Source organism: Procambarus clarkii, chromosome 27, assembly GCF_040958095.1.
Source record: "Procambarus clarkii isolate CNS0578487 chromosome 27, FALCON_Pclarkii_2.0, whole genome shotgun sequence".
NCBI lineage: Eukaryota > Metazoa > Arthropoda > Malacostraca > Decapoda > Cambaridae > Procambarus > Procambarus clarkii.
In genome coordinates, this window is record NC_091176.1 from 8,758,574 (window position 1) to 8,780,694 (window position 22,121).

At 43.5% G+C, this 22,121-nt stretch overlaps 1 protein-coding gene across 1 annotated transcript in view; it reads left to right on the top strand.

Annotated features, from left to right (window-relative positions):
* LOC123762808 (type-2 ice-structuring protein-like) overlaps nt 1–21,574 on the top strand; it is a 173,567-nt gene extending 151,993 nt beyond the window's left edge. The window contains exons 2-4 of the mRNA XM_069332315.1: nt 19,418–19,468; nt 19,642–19,827; nt 20,980–21,574. Of these exons, the coding sequence (XP_069188416.1) occupies nt 19,418–19,468; nt 19,642–19,827; nt 20,980–21,221 (479 nt within the window). The 3' untranslated portion in view covers nt 21,222–21,574. The remainder of the gene's footprint in view (nt 1–19,417; nt 19,469–19,641; nt 19,828–20,979) is intronic.
* The last annotated feature ends 547 nt before the right edge of the window (nt 21,575–22,121 follow it).

Sequence of the window (22,121 nt, forward strand, 5' to 3'; positions counted from 1 at the left end):
GCGAAAGTGTTTGGGGGAATTAACTTTCGTTCAGTATTATCATGCAGGAGGAGCCACACATCTATGGTTCATCCAATAAACTCAGCAGACTTCTAGATGTTACTAGAAGAAGTATAAGTAGTAGAAGTATCTCTGGGAATTCTCATTATCTGCCGATGTAGATCTGACCAAATGTAAATTGTGTCAACAAAATTATTCGCACACCCTCCGTCACTATGTGATGGAGTGCGAAAAGATACGTGAATTCAGAGACAATTCTATAACCAATGTACCAACGATGTGTCAATATTTCATTCAAAATGATCTGTTACCAGAAATTTTAGCCAAATATCCCCAGTTTGCTAACTGTAGGTAGTAACTAAGAGTGACTGTAACCTATCCACAAATACAAAATACAAATAGAAATATTTATTCAGGTAAAGTACATACATACAAGGTAAGACACAAAAGTTGATGGATTTATAGATAGAGCTAGTACATACAATGCCTAAAGCCACTATTACGCAAAGCATTTCGGGCAGGAAAAACACTAAGAATAAAACTTAATAATCCGCTACCCACTGGATGGGGGGCGGTGTGCAGGACAAACATATAAATTGTGACACTAGCTCTCCACATATGTCAGTTGCTTAATTTAGAAACCGTACTTGTGGTCGATCTTGAACCCATTGTTGATGTGACAACTTATACTGAATTTTGTAACTAGCTCATAAAGCTTGTAACTTGCTTAGCTAAATGAATTGTGGGGTTCAGTCCCTGAGCCCATTATGTGCCTCTTTAACCCTTTCCACTACCGCCCACAAGATGGGTATGGGGTGCATAATAAATGAACTAAACTAACTTTCAGGCATCCTGAAAGAAAGCTTGGAGGGCTTGAAAAATTGCAGAACGAAGCCTTGAAGATAATCCTTAGTTGCCCCTCGTACCACAAAGATACTTAACATGAGGAAGGAAGTTAATATTCCGAGCATTGTTTATCGTGTTACTAAAATTCATTGTCAAATTGGTATAAAAATGCTTAGGCTAGCTCATCCTCCTTGCACAGAAGCACTCCAGAATTTCTTTATTGAATGTAAACATTGTTTCAAATGAATAAATAAAATTGGATCTGAACTCAGAAAGTATCAGATTTATAATTTGTACCAAGAGAGACAATGATTTGATTGTTGCCGCCGAAGGCGGCTAGTTTATTGTGCACCCCATACTCATCCTGTGAGCGGTAGCGCAAAAGCATTACAGAGGGCACAAAAGGTCTTTATCAGACCTCATCTTAGATTATTACATAAACAATTTCTTCAATCCTTCACACCTTATAGATACAATGTCAGCTAGTTACAGAGAAAGTGCTATTACAAGAGCTACATATTTACAGTAAGTCATCATACATTAATGGTAGGTCTTGTCGTTAATACATAATAGTTTGGCCAATGGGGATATTACAGAGTCATAGGGGAGCTTCTGTTTATTATTAGTCCTCACAATACACTACTTGTTTCTGAATCTCATATGTCGTTCATCTACTGGAAGCAAAATGTGGGTACAGTGCAAGGATTTCAGGTAATTTATCCATGGTAATAAGATAGGTTGCCATATCATGCAGAGTGAGCTTAGATCCATCTCTAAAAGGCTCAATTTTACAACAATCCAAGATATAGTGTTCAAGTGTGTGTCTCTGCCTATGTCCACACACTTTACACTTTACTTCATCTAGATCCCTATACAAGTTGAACTGCCAGAGATACTTGTAGCCAAGTCTTATACGAGCTGTGACAACATCTGTTAGTCTACTGACTTTGTTACTTGCCCCATACACATGTTTTACTTCACACATTTCATTGTGATGAACAATGGACCTACTAGTTCCAGTTTGCACTGTTCTACTTTCTTCAAATCCATCTAGGAGTTCTCGTCTAATGACACTTTTAAGGGACCTATTTGATAACTCAAGATTCCATTCAATACTGTCTTTATTTACTACAGCCTTAGCAAGGGCGTCAACTTTGTCATGTTCCTGCATGCCAATGTGAGAAGGAATCCACAACATTTTTATATTTACCCTCTTGCTAAGTATTCTTACATATCTACGTCTAGCTTCCAAGACAAGCACGTTATTACTTGATTGCAAACTGTTTATTGCTCGTAGTGAGGATAGGGAGTCAGAAATAATTAAGCTGTCTACTTCAGTGTTGTCAATAATTTCGAGTGCTACCAGTATCGCTACCAACTCGGCCTGCATTGTGAACGCCCAGTTACTAATTCGGATATTTCTTTGAATTGTGCTGCCATCGGGCTGATGAGCAATAACAGCACTTCCTGCCCTCCCTGTAGCTGTATTGAGTGATCCGTCAGTGTATATGGTCTGTGCTATGTTGTTTTCAGCTTGTATATTGTGAATGTGTTCTATGGTGCTTAATTTAGCAGCAAGCTGAGCATGAGGGTTGCTTGTGATTAGTTTCTTGGTGGGGTATGCAGGGGTCAGGATGTCAAAAGGTACTATCTGCCAGGGTGGAAGGAAGTGCTGTACTCTTTCATCTGTATATACATCGTGCAGTCCCATCATTTTAATATGAGTGGCAGTTCTTTGAACCCATTTAGACTCGCTGGTTCCATTTCGTATGTGTTCTAACAGTGCAACTGACACAATGTTGCTTTTGTTATCACGCAGCAGCTTTAGTCCCATCATAAGATTAATTTCAAATATTCTATCTCGAATGCTAAGTATATTTAATTCTTTCCGCATGTTGAGAACTTTGGTAGTTATAGGACAGCCAAGTATAATTCTGAGTGCTTCATTTTGCATTTTTTCCAGTCTATCAATACTTTTGCCATTCTGCAGGACCAAAGCTGGTGCATGATAGTCTATCAGAGACCTTATATACGCTAAATACATCATTCTTGCTATTCTAATATTAACACCATATTTCGGGCTGTACCCCACTACAGTTCTGAGAGCCTTGAGTCTGTCTCTACATTGTTGATGTAACTTATTGACTGCAGTTGAGGTACAAGGGACAGAGACTCCAAGGTATTTGAAAGAAGAGACATAGTCTATTGGTATGTTGTCTATCTTAAGTTTTCGTGGTCCACTTTTGCGGTTGCCAATTTGTCTGTTAAATACCTTAGTTTTAGCAGCGTTGATTACAAGACCAAGGCTCTCACATGCTGTATGTATACAATTTAAGACTGTTTGCATTTCGCGGTGGGTTTTAGTATGCACAAGGATGTCATCTGCATAGCTGATAGTGATGTTTGCCGGACTAGTTGGGATTAATTTTAATAAAGCATTAATTAGAACATTAAACAAGGTAGGACTAAGTTCTCCTCCTTGTGGGGTGCCTAGTTGCATTACTTTAGTTTCACTCTTGTAGCCTTGGAACAGTGCAGAGGACTTCCGGTTGGTAAGATAGCCTCGTATCCATTGTAATAAATGTCCCCCTATATCCATTCTCGCTAATTCATACATAATCACTTCCCTATTAGCAATATCAAAGGCATTTTTTAAATCAAGAAATGTTGTGTACTTGTACCTTTTATCTCCATGAACAGTAAGAAAGGTTGTGATACAGTTGTGTACACTTTTACCATGTGTGAAACCATTGATATCAGGTGACATGTGCTCTTTAACTCTATACAATAATCTATTAAGCACCATTCTCTCAAAGGTTTTGCACATGCAACTGGTCAGTGAGATGGGACGGAAAGCATCAGGTTGGCCAGGCTTTGGTACAGGTACCGTAAGACTGGTGGTCCATGATACAGGCAGCTGCCCAGTGACATAGCTGGCATTAAACAATTCTAATAATGGGTTACCGGGTACACGATGTAGGATTCTTAGAATATCATAGGTGATACCGTCCTCACCAGGAGCAGTGCTCCTGCCCCTGGAGAGGGCTGCATCCAATTCATAATCTGTATATGGAACATCACATTCATCATGTTGCTTGCTCAACATGAAATTTATGAGAGCATTTCTGTCTGTGGACCTCTCCCGCAATTTCTCCCTAGTGCTAGCTGGTAACATTCCAAGGCTGGAAACCTGAGCCCATTTTGCAATTAACTGATTGGCTTTCTGTAGCGAGTTTGGGTGTGAAACTTGTCTACTATTTTTACCAATAATTTTGTTTATGCCTTTCCAGGCTTTGCCCAGGGGAGTATGCAGGTTAAGTCCACTAACAAAACCCTCCCATTTATTTTGTCTCAGTTCAGTCATTCTCTCCCTTGCCGCTGCAAGCGCGGCCTAAAACAGTTTTAACATTTGAGGAGTTCTAAGGTTCTTATATGCTTTACCTGTCTGTCTAGCAATTGATTTAAGCTCTTTGAGTTTAGCATCATCATAGTACTGGTTGTGTCTGACCTGTTTACCAGTACTTCTTTTTGTTTGGCGTAACTCACTATTTTTGAGGGCCTCATAGGTATTATTTATGAGGTCATCATAAAACTGTTGTACATTCTCAGGCTCATAATTGTTATACCAATGTTCTATGCTGTCTATAAAGAATTTTTCTTGCTCTTTCCTTACTGTTAGCCTGCGTCTACTCAGCTTAGTGCCAGGTAGGTCAACATTAGCCACGTGTATGTTAGCTGTTATGGCTAAATGGTCAGACATTAAGTCATCCATAATATCAGTCTCATGAGTTGTGTATGACATGTTAAAGCCAATGCACCTATCTAGGACTCCTCCATATATTTGCGTTGGTTGATTCTTACTGATAATTTGAACATCATCATATGCATCGAGAAGTGCCAGTAGGTGCATAGGCATTCAAAACATTAAGTGTAGAGTTACCAACGTGTACCCGGATACCATGATATTGAAACCCCTCTCGTTGTTGAGCGGGAAGTGGCTCATGTGGCAGGGATTTTTTAAACATACATGAGACACGTATGGTGATCTGGGATTATAACACTGATAACTAGGCAGATTCTGTAGGGTTTTACCTGCAGATGTTAGGGTCTTTTGGAGGCAGACAATATCTATGTCTTCAGTCATAACCTTATGATGGAGGTCAGAATACCGTTTTCTAAGAGAAGCAATATTCCAACTTAGTATCTTGATGACACTGTACCTGTTTTTATGAGTTTGAAAGGGCGCCATTGTTCATTGTTTTTAGTTTATGAGTCTGCGGTGTCACAAGAGCAAGTAAATCTCGATACTTGTTGTAGAACATTATTATGGTGTCTTTTTCCCTCTTCGCTCAGCACATCACCGGTCACCAGTTTTTTTAATATTGTTCCGGCGGAACCATCTGGGATGTGGCGCGTGCGGCCCGAGGATGTCATCCACGTCCAGTTCCACTCCTTCATTATCACTACAGGCGTCACTGGTTTCAAATTAATCGTTATCACAATCGCTATCATCATCCACTACTATGTTCCTTCAAGCAGACTTTATCAGCACCTATATTCACATCATGATCTCCTTTATCTTCATTAACATTCTCACTCTCACTGTCACTTTGTTCATGATCAGTTGCATCGTGATACTCATCGACAACACTTTGTGTTTCAACAGGGAATAGTTGACCTCTGTTCATAGCACACCACGTTGATGAGGGTGGGGTGAGGGGAGCCGTGGTGGGTGAGCCCAGCTGGCGTGAGGGCTGGGACACCCCCAGCTGGGGTCTCCCCTGGGATACTGGCCGCCTGGGAGCATATGGTGGTACCCCAGGGTGGTGTGTCCCGCTCTCAATTAATACTCTCACAGTTTCCTGAAGAGTGAATATCGTCATCTTTTGGTGCATGATTTCCCTATTTTGTTCAATTATTTGCATGCTCAACTTTTCCACATTTTTGCTTTGTTTTTCTACTGTATTCCTCAGCTCAGCAATTGTCTGTGCCTAATCCGGGCCCCCCGACCAACAGGTATTGGTAGAGACTACAACTGTCACTCGAGCTACCTGCTCGAATGACACAGTTGAGTCTATCTGCGTTGGAGTGGTTGGATAAGGGAGGAAAGAATGCCTGAGTGTCCGGTGGTGGCACCGCAGATAAACCAGGGTGGTTACTGGCGCCCTCTGCTGGTGAGCCCCGGGCAGCTCGTCTCGCCGGGAGTGAGACACAGTCCTCATGCCAGGCTCGAACTCCCTCCATGTGACAGTTGGCACACCTCAGTTTCAGTGTTTCACCATTTCTCTTTTTAGCATCACACACACAGATTTTGCATGCTTTCTGGCACAGTGGCCACACCGCTCATCACTCCTGCAGTTTCCTGCTACGTGATTCCACCGTTGGCACTTGTAACGCCTGCGCCTGGGAGGGTTGTAGACCTTCATTGTTAGTTGCCGATAAGCTCTCGGGACAGTAAATCTGATCTAATAACACTTAATTAGAACACAGCCCAACCATTGCAACTCACTTGCAATGACAATTACTGAAGCCACAGTAATAACACACTCGGTGATCTAATAAGCACACACATTAGAATCACGGCCCAACACATTACAATGACAATTACTGAAACCACAGTAATAACACACTCGGTGATCTAATAAGCACACACATTAGAATCACGGCCCAACACATTACAATGACAACTACTGAAAACACAATAATCACACACTCGACTTTGTGGCAATATAATTATTTATCGTATCCAATTACCTCACCTGTAGCACTTTGCTATTAAATGCTATGTGGAACACTAAGGAAATGCTCACTCTCCTAATCAACTTCAGCAAGTGATTAGCGATCCCAAGGATCGCTAATTACTTCCATGAATTTACGCTACTCGACAGAGCTGTCACTCTGTTCACGGGCACAACGGCAGGCGCAGAACAGTCAGCAGCCTGATGGCCCAAAAGACCACAACGTTAACACGTCCGAGGCTGGCGGGCGTAAAACACCTGAACGTGGTATCCCAGGAGTCTCACGGAGGATGGAATGTCCGATCGTAGCCGCATTCCCAGGGTAATTACCTAAGTGTAATTACCTAAGTGTAGTTACAGGATGAGAGCTACGCTCGTGGTGTCCCGTCTTCCCAGCACTCTTTGTCATATAACGCTTTGAAACTACTGACGGTCTTGGCCTCCACCACCTTCTCACTTAACTTGTTCCAACCGTCTACCACTCTGCGAAAGTGAATTTTCTTATATATCTTCGGGATGTGTGTTTAGCTAGTTTATATCTATGACCTCTTGTTCTTAAAGTTCCAGGTCTCAGGAAATCTTCCCTATCGATTTTATCAATTCCTGTTACTATTTTGTATGTAGTGATCATATCGCCTCTTTTTCTTCTGTCTTCCAGTTTTGGCATATTTAATGCCTCTAACCTCTCCTCGTAGCTCTTGCCCTTCAGTTCTGGGAGCCACTTAGTAGCATGTCTTTGCACCTTTTCCAGTTTGTTGATGTGCTTCTTAAGATATGGGCACCACACAACCACTGCATATTCTAGCTTTGGCGTAACAAAAGTCGTGAACAATTTCTTTAGTATATCGCCATCTATGTATTTAACAGCAATTCTGAAGTTAGAAAGCGTGGCCTAGGCTCCTCGCACAATATTCTTTATGTGGTCCTCAGGTGATAGTTTTCTACCTAGAACCACCCCTAGATCTCTTTCTTTATCAGAATTCTTTAAAGATTTCTCACATAATATATAGGTTGTGTGGGGTCTATGTTCTCCTATTCCACATTCCATAACATGGCATTTATTAACATTAAATTCCATTTGCTCCATATACTTATTTTGTCCAGATCTTCTTGAAGGGTATGACAATCATCTAAGTAAGGGTACGAATGTTCGTCTGCACACCCTTGAGCGTCCCCAGGGAGAGCATGTGCAACCGCACACTAACAACCGTGCCAAACTGGCCGAAGGATCCCCGCAGCAGTCCCTCCGGAAACTCCATGAACAATGACATAAATGAGGGCAACACTTCGATCGGAGAGGGTCACAGTGGCCACACCGTCCAGCAGGGGTAAGGTCCGCCCCTCGTAGCGACGGAGAAACTCCCGATACGCCAGCTCCTCTGTAAACTTAATAATCGCCCGACGTGCTGTTTAAAGGCAACTGCAGAAGGCCTGTTGGCCCATACGAGGCAGCTCCTATTTATAACCACCCAATCCTACTCATATACTTGTCCAACCCGCGCTTGAAACAATCGAGGGATCCCACCTCCACAATGTTACGTGGCAATTGGTTCCACAAATCAACAACCCTGTTACTGAACCAGTATTTACCCAAGTCTTTCCTAAATTTAAACTTATCCAATTTATACCCATTGTTTCGTGTTCTGTCTTGTGTTGATACTTTTAATACTCTACTAATATCCCCTTTGTTATGTCCATTCACCCACTTGTAAACCTCTATCATGTCACCCCTAACTCTTCGCCTTTCCAATGAATGCAACTTAAGCTTTGTTAATCTTTCTTCATATGAAAGATTTCTAATTTGGGGAATTAACTTAGTCATCCTACGTTGGACACGTTCAAGTGAATTTATATCCATTCTATAATACGGCGACCAAAACTGAACTGCATAATCTAAATGGGGCCTAACCAGAGCAAGATATAGCTTAAGAACCACACCAGGTGTCTTGTTACTAACGCTTCGATTAATAAATCCCAGTGTCCTATTTGCCTTATTACGAACATTCATGCATTGATCCTTTTGTTTTAAATTCTTACTAATCATAACTCCCAGATCCCTTTCGCAATCCGACTTCGCAATCTCAACACCATCTAGCTCGTATCTTGTAACTCTATCATCATTACCTAGCCTCAGAACTTTACATTTATCAGCATTAAACTGCATTTGCCAATCCTTTGACCATTTCAAAACCCTATCTAGATCAACTTGAAGTGATAGTGAGTCCTCCTCCGAATTAATTTCCCTACCGATTTTCGTATCATCGGCAAATTTGCAAATGTTGCTACTCAAACCTGAATCTAAATCATTTATAAATATTATAAACAACAGAGGTCCCAGGACAGAGCCCTGAGGTACTCCACTAACAACAGTATCCCACTCTGACTTAACCCCATTTATACTAACTCTCTGTTTCCTTTGGAATAGCCATGCCCTAATCCAAGTTAGTATAGCACCACCAATACCATGAGCTTCTATTTTTTTAATTAGTCTTTCATGTGGCACTGTATCAAAAGCTTTGCTAAAGTCAAGGTACACAACATCACAATCCTTACCACTATCAACTGCCTCAACTATGCTGGAATAAAAAGTTAGCAAATTTGTTAAACATGAACGGCCATTTGTAAAACCATGTTGCGACTCATTTATTAATTTATGTTTTTCAAGATGGAGACGAATTGTATTTGCAATTATTGATTCAAGTAACTTTCCCACAATAGACATTAGGCTAATTGGCCGATAGTTTGACGCAAGTGATCTATCTCTTTTCTTAAAAATTGGTACTACATTAGCTACCTTCCATGACTCTGGCACTCTGCCTGACTCTATTGATTTATTAAATATGGTAGACAGTGGCTCGAAAAGCTCCTCTTTGCATTCTTTAAGCACCCTGGCAAACACTTCATCCGGCCCTGGGGATTTGTTTGGTTTTAGTTTTTCTAATTGTTTAATTACATCCTCCCTGGTAACTGCTAAACTAGTCAACCTGTCCTCATCCTCACCCACATAGACTTGTTCGGCTGAAGGCATATTGTTAAGTTCTTCTTTAGTAAATACAGATATAAAATATTTGTTAAAAATACTACTCATCTCCTTGTCATTATCCGTTATTTGACCTGTCTCAGATTTTAATGGACCTATCCTTTCCCTAGTCTTAGTTCGATATAACTGAAAAAACCCTTTAGGATTTGATTTTGCTTGCTCTGCTATGCGAACTTCATAGTTCCTTTTTGCTTTCCTAATCTCTTTTTTAACATTTCTAACCAGTTGTATGAATTCCTGTTCTAACCTGACTTCCCCATTCTTAATCCTTTTGTACCAAGCTCTCTTTTTACCTATAAGGTTCTTTAAATTATTTGTTATCCACTTTGGGTCATTAGTATTCGACCTATTCAATTTGTATGGTATACTACGTTCCTGTGCTTTGTTTAGAATATTCTTAAATAAGTTATATATTAAATCCACATCGAAATCCCCTTTTACGTCACCTATCGCTGGGTTCATGTCTCGCTCTAAGACCGGCCCACACCCCATACCCAAGACTTTCCAATCTATTTGACCCAAAAAAATTCTTAGGCTATTAAAATCAGCTTTACGAAAATCTGGCACTTTAACAGAATTTTCTCCTACAGGTCTATTCCATTCTATGCTAAATCTGATTACTTTGTGATCACTGTTCCCTAGCTCACTCCCTATTTCGATGTCATTAATTTGTGTTTCCCTGTTAGTTAACACTAAATCTAAAATATTATTTTCCCGCGTTGGTTCCTTAATGTGTTGCGTAAGAAAGCAATCGTCAATTAATTCTAGAAAATCTTCTGCTTCACTATTCCCTGTTTTGTTCACCCAGTTTATTCCACTAAAATTAAAGTCACCCATGACATAAATACTGTTAGATCTAGATGCTCTAGATATTTCATTCCATAGATGCTTTGCTTCCATTCTGTCTAAATTTGGTGGCCTATATATAACTCCTATTATAATATTATTTGCTTTTTCGTTTAATTCTATCCAAATAGTTTCTGTGTGTGGCTCAGTTTTGATTCCCTCTTTGAGACTACATTTCAAATTATCCCTAACATATATGGCTACTCCCCCTCCTCGTCTAATATATCTATCTGTGTGAAATAGTTTAAATCCATTTATCTGATATTCAGCTAATAGTTCTCTATTTTCTACGTTCATCCACGTTTCGGTAAGTGCAATAATATCTATTTTTTCTGTGCAGACAAGAGCATTTAATTCATTAATTTTATTTCTTAGACTTCTACTGTTAGTGTAATATATCCTAAGTGAATTGTTATTTTGAGGCCCTTTTCTTTCCCTGATCATTTTGCCAATTCTTTTCTCCCACGAACACATACTTTTATTACCTCCTTCCTCCAAATCAATTCCCATACCACTATCTACTAACAGTTTAAACCCAAACAAACACCTTTAACCACTGGTTCCAACGAGTTCGCAACAGCAACAACCCCAGCCCTCGATAGATGCACACCATCACGAGCATACATTTCATTTCTTCCATAGAAGTGTTCCCAGTTGTCTATGAAAGATATTGCATTTGATTTGCAATATCTCTCCAGCCGGCAATTGACACCAAGTGCCCTCGACATCCATTCATTTCCCACTCCCTTTCTTGGAAGAATGCCACATATGATCGGGATTCCTCCCTTGCTCCTAACTAATTCAATGGCTGTCCTAAATCTCTGTATTAGTTCCTCACTCCTAACTCGCCCAACATCATTACCCCCTGCACTAATACAAATAATGGGTTTGTTCCCATTTCCCGTCATAATATCATTCATGTTTTCAACAATATCACCAATTCCAGCTCCCGGATAGCAAACCCTTAACCTGTTCCCCCTATCTCTGGCACAAAACGTTCTGTCTAAATACCTCACCTGGGAATCTCCCACAACCAAAATTCGCTTCGGTACCGCCCTAACTTTCTGAGCAGCCTGAGGGGCCTGCGCTCCGCCGTTCCTCGCTGATTTCCTCGCTGCAGGCGCACTACAGCACTCGTCCTCCAACACGGCTAATGAATTTGCCATCCTTAGGGCGTCTGTAGGCGGCCTTGTCAAGGTCTTCTTAAGACCTCTGTCTTTCACTACTCTCCACGATGAGGTCTCGTCAACACTGGTCTCCTCCTTCGTTTCCTCTCGAAGTCTCAGCCGTCGTACCTCCTCCCGCAGGGAATCCATCTCTGCTCTCAGAGCTCCAACCAAACTCACCAAATCATTAACTAATCCTTCCATTATTGCAATAATAATGTTACTCCAGAGCTCCAGCTAACACAACCTCTCACTGTGACAGCACCTGACTGACTGTGAGCAAATTGGCTTGACCATTTGATACCAGGTAAGCTACTGTGCCATAAACCTTTCCTGAGGCATCGCAGAACATATGTAGCTTAATTGGTTGGTTTTCGTGTACAGTGTTCCGAGGGAACTTGACAGACTCTAGGATTCTTAGATCATTCACTAGCCTCCGGCCACTTTTCTTGTATGGTAGGTGCTAGAGGATCATCCCAGCGTATCTTCTGATTCCAGCATTCCTTCATTATCAACTTTCCATTTATCAAGATTGATCTTAATAGTCCCAAGGGGTCGAAGGGTTTGTTGACTTGGGATAGCAGTTTCCTCAATGTTTGATTAGTGGTATCTGGTTCCACCGAGTTGATGGTCAACTGATCCGAAATTGTATCCTATTCGACGCCTAGTAACTATGTCATCTGGGGTACCTTGCAATCTGGAAATTCCACTTTGATCAGTTGTTTTAAATTTGAATTATTGGAGGCCTACTACTGGAGAGTCATATTTGCTCCCAACAACTCTTGACTGGCTTCGTGGTATATGTTCAGCAGTTTACTTTCATTGCTAATTGTTCCTTGGAAATTGTCCACATACAGGTTGTTGCTAATTTCAGTTTTATTTGGGCTATTAGACTTCTTCAAGTGCATATCTAAGGTTGCTTGAAGCAGAAGTAGTAGCACCAAACAAAACTGATGTAAACCTGTATGTGATTAATTCACTGTTTGGATCGCTAGGATCGTTGATCCATAGGAACTTTGTATAATTATGGTCTTCTTCCTGGAGACCTACCCTAAGGAATGCCTTACTTATGTTGGTGATGTATGCGTAAGTCCCTAGGAGGAACTTTAACAGCACGTTGTACAGCCTTTGTGTCAGGCTAGGGCCAGTTTGAAGGAAGTCATTCAATGAGACTCTATTTAGTCTGGTCTTGGCACTGCAGTTAAACACTATCCTCAGTGGGGTAGTGGCATAATTTTTCAGTACTGCATGGTGCAGCAGATAATGTCCTTCCTCAGGGTTATCATTGGTTACAACCTCGATGAATTTGTTATCGAGTTGTTGTTGGATTATACCATGGTACAATTTCAAGTTCTCAGGTTGTTTATTTAAGTGCATCTCTTGAGACCTTAATTGGTTTTGTGCCATGAAATGGTTTACTGGTAGCCGAGGATGATTCAGCTTCCATGGTAATCTGACCAGGTATTGGTTGTCCCTTGTAGACAACTGAGTCCAGGTATTGTTTTTATGTCCAGTCACCATCTGAACTAGGTTGTTCAGTGACAATGCCTAGAGTTGCTAGATTCCATAATTTATATACCAGGGGGATCAAGACTTCAGATTGGGCCTGTGAGCAAATTATCTCCTGCAGACATTAACAGGTTCATTCCCTGCTGTTTAGCACTTCAGTGATAAACTTGTGATAATTATCTGCACTGACAAGGAATCCCATATTATAGAGGTGATCAGATGTTATTTTCTTGTCATCAATTTGATTCCCTTTTCTTGTAGGAATTTGGCTGTTGTCCCTAGACCATAATTAAATAGGTCAGATGGGATTTTGTCTACGACAATGGCCTGTACCATTCGAGCATAACTGTCTAAACGTACTAAAGGTTAGGCCACTTTGTAAACTTGGGTTCCAGAATTAGTCAAGAATCCTGATATGTCAAATCTTACCTGTCGTACTGGTTTTAGTTTCAAAGAGTCTGCCACTTCCTGGGGGGGACAAATTTCTTTTTGGATCCTTGGTCAAATAACCCATGAGTGGTGACCTTTTACCTCTTGTTTTTAAGGAGTAGTTGGGCAGTGGGCAAAGCTGTGTTATTATCAGACTTTGTTGAAAGGACACTTACATCCTGACGTACTTTACAGAACTGAACTGTATTGGAAGTTTCTTCCTCCACCAGGGGTTTGGGAGACCTTGGTCTTGTGTCCCCACACAGTGCTGCATGGTGTTGACCCTTATTGCACCTATTTCAGGTGCACATTTGAGTTCCACAGGTATTGGGGTTATGTGACCTTAGATACCTGGTGCATTTATGCAACTCCTTGAGTCGCTTTGCACGTGTAGCACGATCAGGGTAAGTAGTGCAGTTGTATATGGAATGGAATTTATTACAGAACAAACACGTCATCCAATCTTCAGCACCTTTTGGAGTCACCGCCTTGGTTGACACAATAACTGTAGGTTTGGAGGGACCCAGTGAACATGTGCCCTCACTGCCATGTTTCCACCTTTTTGTGGAGGTAGATTGTTCAGGTTTATTTGGAGTACTGTATGTATGCTGTGGTTTACCTTGGGGAGGAGGGGGATTTACCTTTACCTATACCTTGACCTTGACCTGACCTTGGGGAGGAGGGGGGGGGGTGATGATGTGACTCTGGGAAGGTGGGGGGTGATGGTGTGACCCTGGAGAGATGGGAGTGATGGTGTGGCCCTGGGGAGGTGGGGGTGATGGTGTGACCCTGGGGAGGTGGGGGGTGATGGTGTGGCCCTGGGGAGGTGGGGGTGATGGTGTGGCCCTGGGGAGGTGGGGGTGATGGTGTGACCCTGGGGAGGAGGGGGTGATGGTGTGGCCCTGGGGAGGTGGGGGTGATGGTGTGACCCTGGGGAGGAGGGGGTGATGGTGTGACCCTGGGGAGGTGGGGGTGATGGTGTGGCCCTGGGGAGGTGGGGGTGATGGTGTGACCCTGGGGAGGTGGGGGGTGATGGTGTGACCCTGGGGAGGTGGGGGGTGATGGTGTGACCCTGGGGAGGAGGGAGTGATGGTGTGACCCTGGGGAGGTGGGGGGTGATGGTGTGACCCTGGGGAGGTGGGGGTGATGGTGTGACCCTGGGGAGGTGGGGGGTGATGGTGTGACCCTGGGGAGGAGGGAGTGATAGTGTGACCCTGGGGAGGTGGGGGGGTAATGGTGTGACCCTGGGGAGGTGGGGGGTGATGGTGTGACCCTGGGGAGGTGGGGGGTGATGGTGTGACCCTGGGGAGGTGGGGGGTGATGGTGTGACCCTGGGGAGGTGGGGGTGATGGTGTGACCCTGGGGAGGTGGGGGGTGATGGTGTGACCCTGGGGAGGAGGGAGTGATGGTGTGGCCCTGGGGAGGTGGGGGGTGATGGTGTGACCCTGGGGAGGAGGGAGTGATGGTGTGACCCTGGGGAGGTGGGGGGTGATGGTGTGACCCTGGGGAGGAGGGAGTGATGGTGTGGCCCTGGGGGGGAGGGGGGGTAATGGTGTGACCCTGGGGAGGTGGGGGATGATGGTGTGACCCTGGGGAGGTGGGGGGTGATGGTGTGACCCTGGGGAGGAGGGGTGATGGTGTGACCCTGGGGAGGAGGGGGTAATGGTGTGACCCTGGGGAGGTGGGGGGTGATGGTGTGACCCTGGGGAGGTGGGGGTGATGGTGTGACCCTGGGGAGGTGGGGGGTGATGGTGTGACCCTGGGGAGGAGGGAGTGATGGTGTGGCCCTGGGGGGGAGGGGGGGTAATGGTGTGACCCTGGGGAGGTGGGGGGTGATGGTGTGACCCTGGGGAGGAGGGAGTGATGGTGTGGCCCTGGGGGGGGGGAGGTGGGGTGATGGTGTGACCCTGGGGAGGAGGGGTGATGGTGTGACCCTGGGGAGGAGGGGGTGATGGTGTGACACTGGGGAGGAGGGGTGATGGTGTGACCCTGGGGAGGAGGGGTGATGGTGTGACACTGGGGAGGAGGGGGGTGATGGTGTGACACTGGGGGAGGAGGGGATGGTGGTGTGACCCTGGGGAGGAGGGGGATGATGGTGTGACCCTGGGGAGGAGGGGGGTGATGGTGTGACCCTGGGGAGGAGGGGGTGATGGTGTGACCCTGGGGAGGAGGGGGGTGATGGTGTGACCCTGGGGAGGAGGGGGTGATGGTGTGACCCTGGGGAGGTGGGGGGTGATGGTGTGACCCTGGGGAGGAGGGGGGTGATGGTGTGACCCTGGGGAGGAGGGAGTGATGGTGTGACCCTGGGGAGGAGGGGGTGATGGTGTGACCCTGGGGAGGAGGGGTGATGGACAGGTGACGCTGTCCCCTTACCAGAACCGGAAACACTTCAAAAGGACACACGACCAACTACCACATGAATGTGGTCGGGGTGGAGGAGAGGGTGGTGTTGGTATTCCTGACGTGTCTACCGAGGCTTGGGCGTTGTTCTGGGTCTCGTTGAGACAGGGGTTGGAGTTGGGTGGAGGGCTTAATGCTTTGTGTGTTTTTTATTGCTCGGTTCGGTTTAGTTTCTTAGTGGATTTGAAGGGTGGTCGGGAGGTGGCTCTGTGTACCTCTCCTGTATACTATTGGGCGGTGGACATTCTTCGGACTCTCTGCCGTAGTCCTGGCTTTATGTCTTTTTCAAGTAGGGGTGTATATGAGGTGTTGTTCTGTCGTATCCGTCCTCGGGTGGAGGCCTTGTTTCCCTGTTGGCATGTTCAAGTGTTCCCTACACTTGGCATTGGGGGAAAGTGTGGGCGATTTGGGGGGGGCGGTTTTTGGCGCCGCAGCAGCGGGAGTTGTTGTTTCGTATGTTGCATTTGTCGTTAGCGATGAATGAACGGCTGTGCATGCTGGGATTGTGCGATTCTGTGAAGTGTGTGCACTGTGGGTTACCTGAATCGCAGGTGCATGTCTTTTATTTTTGTGAGCGGTTGCGGGGTTTGGTTGATTGGTTTCGGGATGTGTTGGAGGTGGTTTGTGGGCCAGAGTTTCGGGGTGATTTACTGCGGTTTTTGTTTTTGTCCTTTCCAATGGGTTCTAGAAGGGTGCGGAATACTTTATGTCTTCTCGTTGCTGACTATGTGTATTGTGTGTGGGTTGGTCGGAGGGAGGGTTATGAGGTTGCACGGGTTTTGGGCTTTTTGCAAGGTCGCATGTGATACACCTGATGGTGTATCGCGCCTTTCCGGCGGCCTTTTGCGGTTGATTTACTGATGCCTATGTTCGTGGGGTAGCCTTTGGGTAAGTGGGGAGTCGTTTGTTTTTGGGGGGTGGGGGGGTCTCGTATGAGGTCGGGGGGTCTTCGTGTCACGGGGTGTGGGATGGTTCGGGTTGGGTTCTTAACTCTTGGTTGTGGGCTGGAGGGGTGGGTCTGTTCGGGTTCCATTTGGGGCCCTGGCCCTTCTGGGGCCCTCCTCGGCGGAGGCTGGGCGAGGTGAATGTGTTTTGTTTCTGTTGAGGCTGCTCCTGTGTTTGTGTGTTTGGTGTGGGTGTGTGTGTGTGTTGGAGTCTTTCCTTCCCTGGCTCTTGCGTGGGCTTTTGCTTGGTTGGGTGTGTTTCGGTGTGGTATGCCTTGCTCGCGCCCCGTGTGTTGGGGCAGCGGGCATGTTGGTGTGTGGGTTGTGTGGGTTGTTGATCCCTGTGTGTGTTACATGGGTTGTGTGTGAGCGTGTGCTTCATTATTTTGTTATGTGCATATTTTATTCCTTGTACTTTTTATGCTATATATATTAAGTGTATTTATTGCTCCTTTGTATATGGCACCTGCCTTTTGTGTACTGTTGTGCTCCTCTGTGTGGAGGTTTGGGGAACCCGGGATATTATTCTGTTTAACATCCTTTGTGTTATGGGGGTGATTGTCTTTATGTTCCTATTAGTTGTTATTACTTATGCCTTTTTTATGTTGTATTTTGTTAGTTTCCTGTGCCATGTGTTATGTCATGTGCTTCTTGTAGTTTTGTGCTGCTTGCATTCTGTGCCTCCTTGTATTTACCATTTGTATGTTTCATGGTTTTGTAGTATTGTTTCATATGTTGGTACGTTTCTTGTATCATTATGTGGTTTTTCCTTGTTGCCTGTTTTGTACTTTGGTTTTTTTATATCAATAAAAAAATCAAACCTTTTTGTACAGTCAGTGTGGTCTAGCTGCATAGTACTGGATACGCTAAGGTGCTTGGAGCCCTGGGTTCGAGTTTTTCAGGGGTGAGGAGTTTTCGGTTGCATATTGGCTTGGGAACCATTCAAGCTTCTCCGATTTAATATATATATATATATATATATATATATATATATATATATATATATATATATATATATATATATATATATATATATATATATATGTCGTACCTAGTAGCCAGAACGCACTTCTCTGCCTACTATGCAAGGCCCGATTTGCCTAATAAGCCAAGTTTTCATGAATTAATATATTTTCTCTAATTTTTTTCTTCTGAAATGATAAAGCTACCCATTTCATTATGTATGAGGTCAATTTTTTTTTATTGGAGTTAAAATTAACGTAGATATATGACCGAACCTAACCAACCCTACCTAACCTAACCTAACCTATCTTTATAGGTTATGTTAGGTTAGGTAGCCGAAAAAGATAGGTTAGGTTAGGTCCGTGTGGGTTTAACATCCTGCCAGGTTCGGTAATGCAGTTGGAAACTTTTATGAAAGTATAACATTTCTGATACACAGTTTCCAATATGTAAACAGTGCTGCTGAAACACACACAGTTGTCGTCGTTCATTTTCACCGTAAGCTTTACCCTAACCAGCTTCCTTTTTTGGCCAGTGAAAATCATCTGCAATAATATGTCCGTCAGGATATATCGATTTACTGCATTATTTCACCGTTATTTACTAATTTACACTTAATTAGCACTTATAAGACAGGGAATACATAATTAATTTATTTACTTTGTTTGCAAGAGAGGGGAGGTTGATCCATTACTTACCTCATTACATATTCACTGGGGTGATGGAGAGGCCGATAATATATTTATTTCACGTCAGCCTCACTCACCCGACTCAACACTTGTGTATCTCCAGTAAACTCAGTAGACACGGGTAGGTGTAGTACACAGTCTTGTGGAGTGTATTACGTCAATAACGACTGGATGAGACACAAGGTAATACTGGGCGACGAAAGGAAAGGAAAGGGTGTTAATTTGCACAAAGAGTCTTTATTAAACCACAGTTCGGCCTGGAGGAATGAGGAGGATGAGACAGTGTGACAATAAGCTTTCTAGGGGTGGGAAGTGGAGAGGCAGATCCGTAGGTGCTAGGCGCTCAGGTGGATGTGAGTGTGTAAATTCCAGAGTGGTGATATTTTTACACCTTTAGTAATGTTAAGCTTTAAGCTTTGTTGGGTATTATTTAGGATGTTTAAATATTTTCTTAACCCACATCCCCACTTAATTATTACTGGTCTGATTTATATAAAACACTTTTCATAATCCCTCCACTGATATGCCTTAGCGCCCCAGGATCTCCCCAACGTCACTACCTGGTTACAAGTATAGCACAGCGCCCTCCTGGGTTTTCGAGTCAAGTTTCCCACACTAATAAAAAATTGTCTTTCCATTAGACTGCAACATTTATATAAAGTGTTTAACATCACTCCCTACGTCCCCACACACTGGAAAATAGAAAGTCACTGACTCTCCCGTGTTCTTTTGTTCAGCCGAGACCTTAACACCTCATATGACTTAGGTCGTCGTGTGGAGCCAGGCTTTACTGATTTCCTTAAATCACTGAGAGTTGAGCTGGTCAACAACTGCATCTTTATTACAGGAACATCAGCCAAGACTGACACCCAGCAGGAGGAAGACCCGGGACGTACCGGTGAGAACTGACTATATTAGTCCTTCGCTCGGGAAGCGGTCTGCTTTACACATTCCAAAAACATAGTTGAAGTTTGGTTTATGAATTATTCTCAGAAATTAATGCATATACAAATATAATTACATACGCATATAAATCTTCAACTAGAAAATAAAAACTGTTCACCATTCCAGGAGTATCAGCGACAGTGTGTATGGATCCGTTCGAGGACGTCGGTGGCCGGTGTCTCTATTTTGAAAACGTGAACAAAGCTTCGTGGCAAGGCATGCGCACCATCTGTCAGGGTCATGGCGGTGACCTGGTCAAGCTGAACACCCCGGACCTGTTCGGTGATATCATCAGTTACATTCATGGCAGCAGTATGTCTACACATTTATGGGTTCCGTTTCCCATTCTCGGGGACCAGGGACCATGTCAGGATTATCGAGGTTTACTTGAGCCAACAACTGAGCCGTTACCAGAATTCAACACACAGTAGTTGCCTAATTCTTGCGTATATTTATCTTTAGGTGAACAGAGGCATCGAGTGAGGGAAAAGTGAAAACACGTCTCGGTCCTGAACAGAAAGTGACACCAGGGGTGTCGCTGCGAGCAGCCGCGTCCAACAGCCTGGCTGACCAGTCCAGCATCGATAAGGCCTGGTCGAAGACCAGGCCGCGGGGACGTTGAGTCCCGAAATCATCGAAAGGTAACCACAAGGTAGGGGTAAAATGTTGATTGCATTATTTCCCACCGTCCTGAACAGAGTCCAAGATTAAAGTAAACTTTCAGTGTATACACACCGAGAAATGGAGTATCGTCTGTGTTTTATCTCCATGTTAAATGCAACATTACTATTTCTTCTGATTATGAGTTATAGTAATATATTTGCCTTATTACAAGAATTTATATAATTATTTCTTGGCTAAAGATACCTACTAATCAGAACTTGTTGATTTCTCTTGCATTTAGATTTGGCAATTTCAACACTGTCCAGTTAAACACATATGGCAAAATCTTACTGAAGTGACCATGCGAGTCATAAATACTCATACTCTGCCCAAGTAAAACAGAAACAAGCAACACTTAGTGGGCCAGCCAGAGGCTTAGGACCCGCGCACGAATATCCCTGCAAAAAAAAACAAAAAACTATCCAGGTGATATCTGACTGTTATTATTACCTAGGCTCAGAACCCTACATCTTTCAACATTAAACTTTTTTTGTATCCTTTTGACTGTTTGTAACTAGTTTCTGTGGGTAATTTGTGTCCTCGATATTGTATAAATACTCTTCTGAAGACACTAACAATAGACAATTCCTCTGCAACAGACACAAGCTAAATGGATGTACTAATTCTTATTAAATTTTTGGAAAGATTAAATCTATGTGATAATGTATGAATATGTAAATTCTTCGCTTCATAATGAATGTGTCTTAAATATAACTACACCATAGACATTATGATACATCTGAATATATGTAGATCAGCATCATTCGAGTTCACTTCTTCACTCTATCTCTCCTACCACAGGCTGGTCTGATACTAATTACTGGATCGGTGGTACTGACGAAGGCCACGAAGGAGTGTGGACCTGGACCGACGGGTCGTCTGTCCGGATGGGAACACCATTCTGGGCCAACTATGGATGTGATAATTTACAAATGCCAACTGGAGGAGACGTACAGAACTGTGCTTGCTTGGATGCAGCCATGCACATGTATTTCAATGATTTACCGTGTAATAACATTTATCATGGTATTTGTGAAGGCTGATGATATATTTGATATATCTAACAGTTTTGGAAACTCGATCATAATTTGAGAATGTTGACCAGACCACACACTGGGACAAAGACGTTTCGGTCCGTCCTGGACCATTCTCAAGTCGATTGTGAGAATGGTCCAGGACGGATCGAAACGTCGTTGTCCCTTCACTTTCTAGTGTGTGGTTTGGTCAACATATCTCAGCCACGTTATTGTGACTCCTCGTCTGCAATTTGAGAATATTATGAATCCATAAACGTGACTGTGACATCAGTTGAAGGAATTTCTAAAGAAATGTGCAGTATTAATCAGTGCTCTATTAAATTCATTTATTAAATGTTATTACAATTATCCCATTAGCACATTTTGTATATTTTATAGTACCATACATTTTAAAAAGTTGGGTAGAACATAAGGTGCGGACGATGCTGTAGAGAAACACCAAGGTGAGAGCAGATTTGATTTGTTTTACCAGTACGAACTCGTATCAACTCCGCCAGAGATGCACAGAGCCGTGTGAGGGAGGACAGGTGAGGGGTCAGGAGAAAATGCTCAGCCAGTATAACTATACGGCTTTTGGAAGGGACAGAATAGGAGTTAGGATATAAAGTTACAGCCCCGCTCCTGTGTCAGGTAAGTCCACTACGCGCTCACCATCACCCCGTGCTGCTTGCAACTTTTTCCCAGCAGCTGAATCTTAAACAACAACAGTTAGGATAAGAGGAACTTTGCCCAATTACTTTGACGGTCGGGGATCGAACGCCAATCTACAAATTGGCGATTCGATTGTAATTATTATTAACATCTTTATTGACAAAATTTAATTACAATTTTGCCTAATCTGAGGAATTCAATTAAGTCTTATTAAAGTGAGGATAATTCTGGTATTCACTGTAACACAGGACAGAG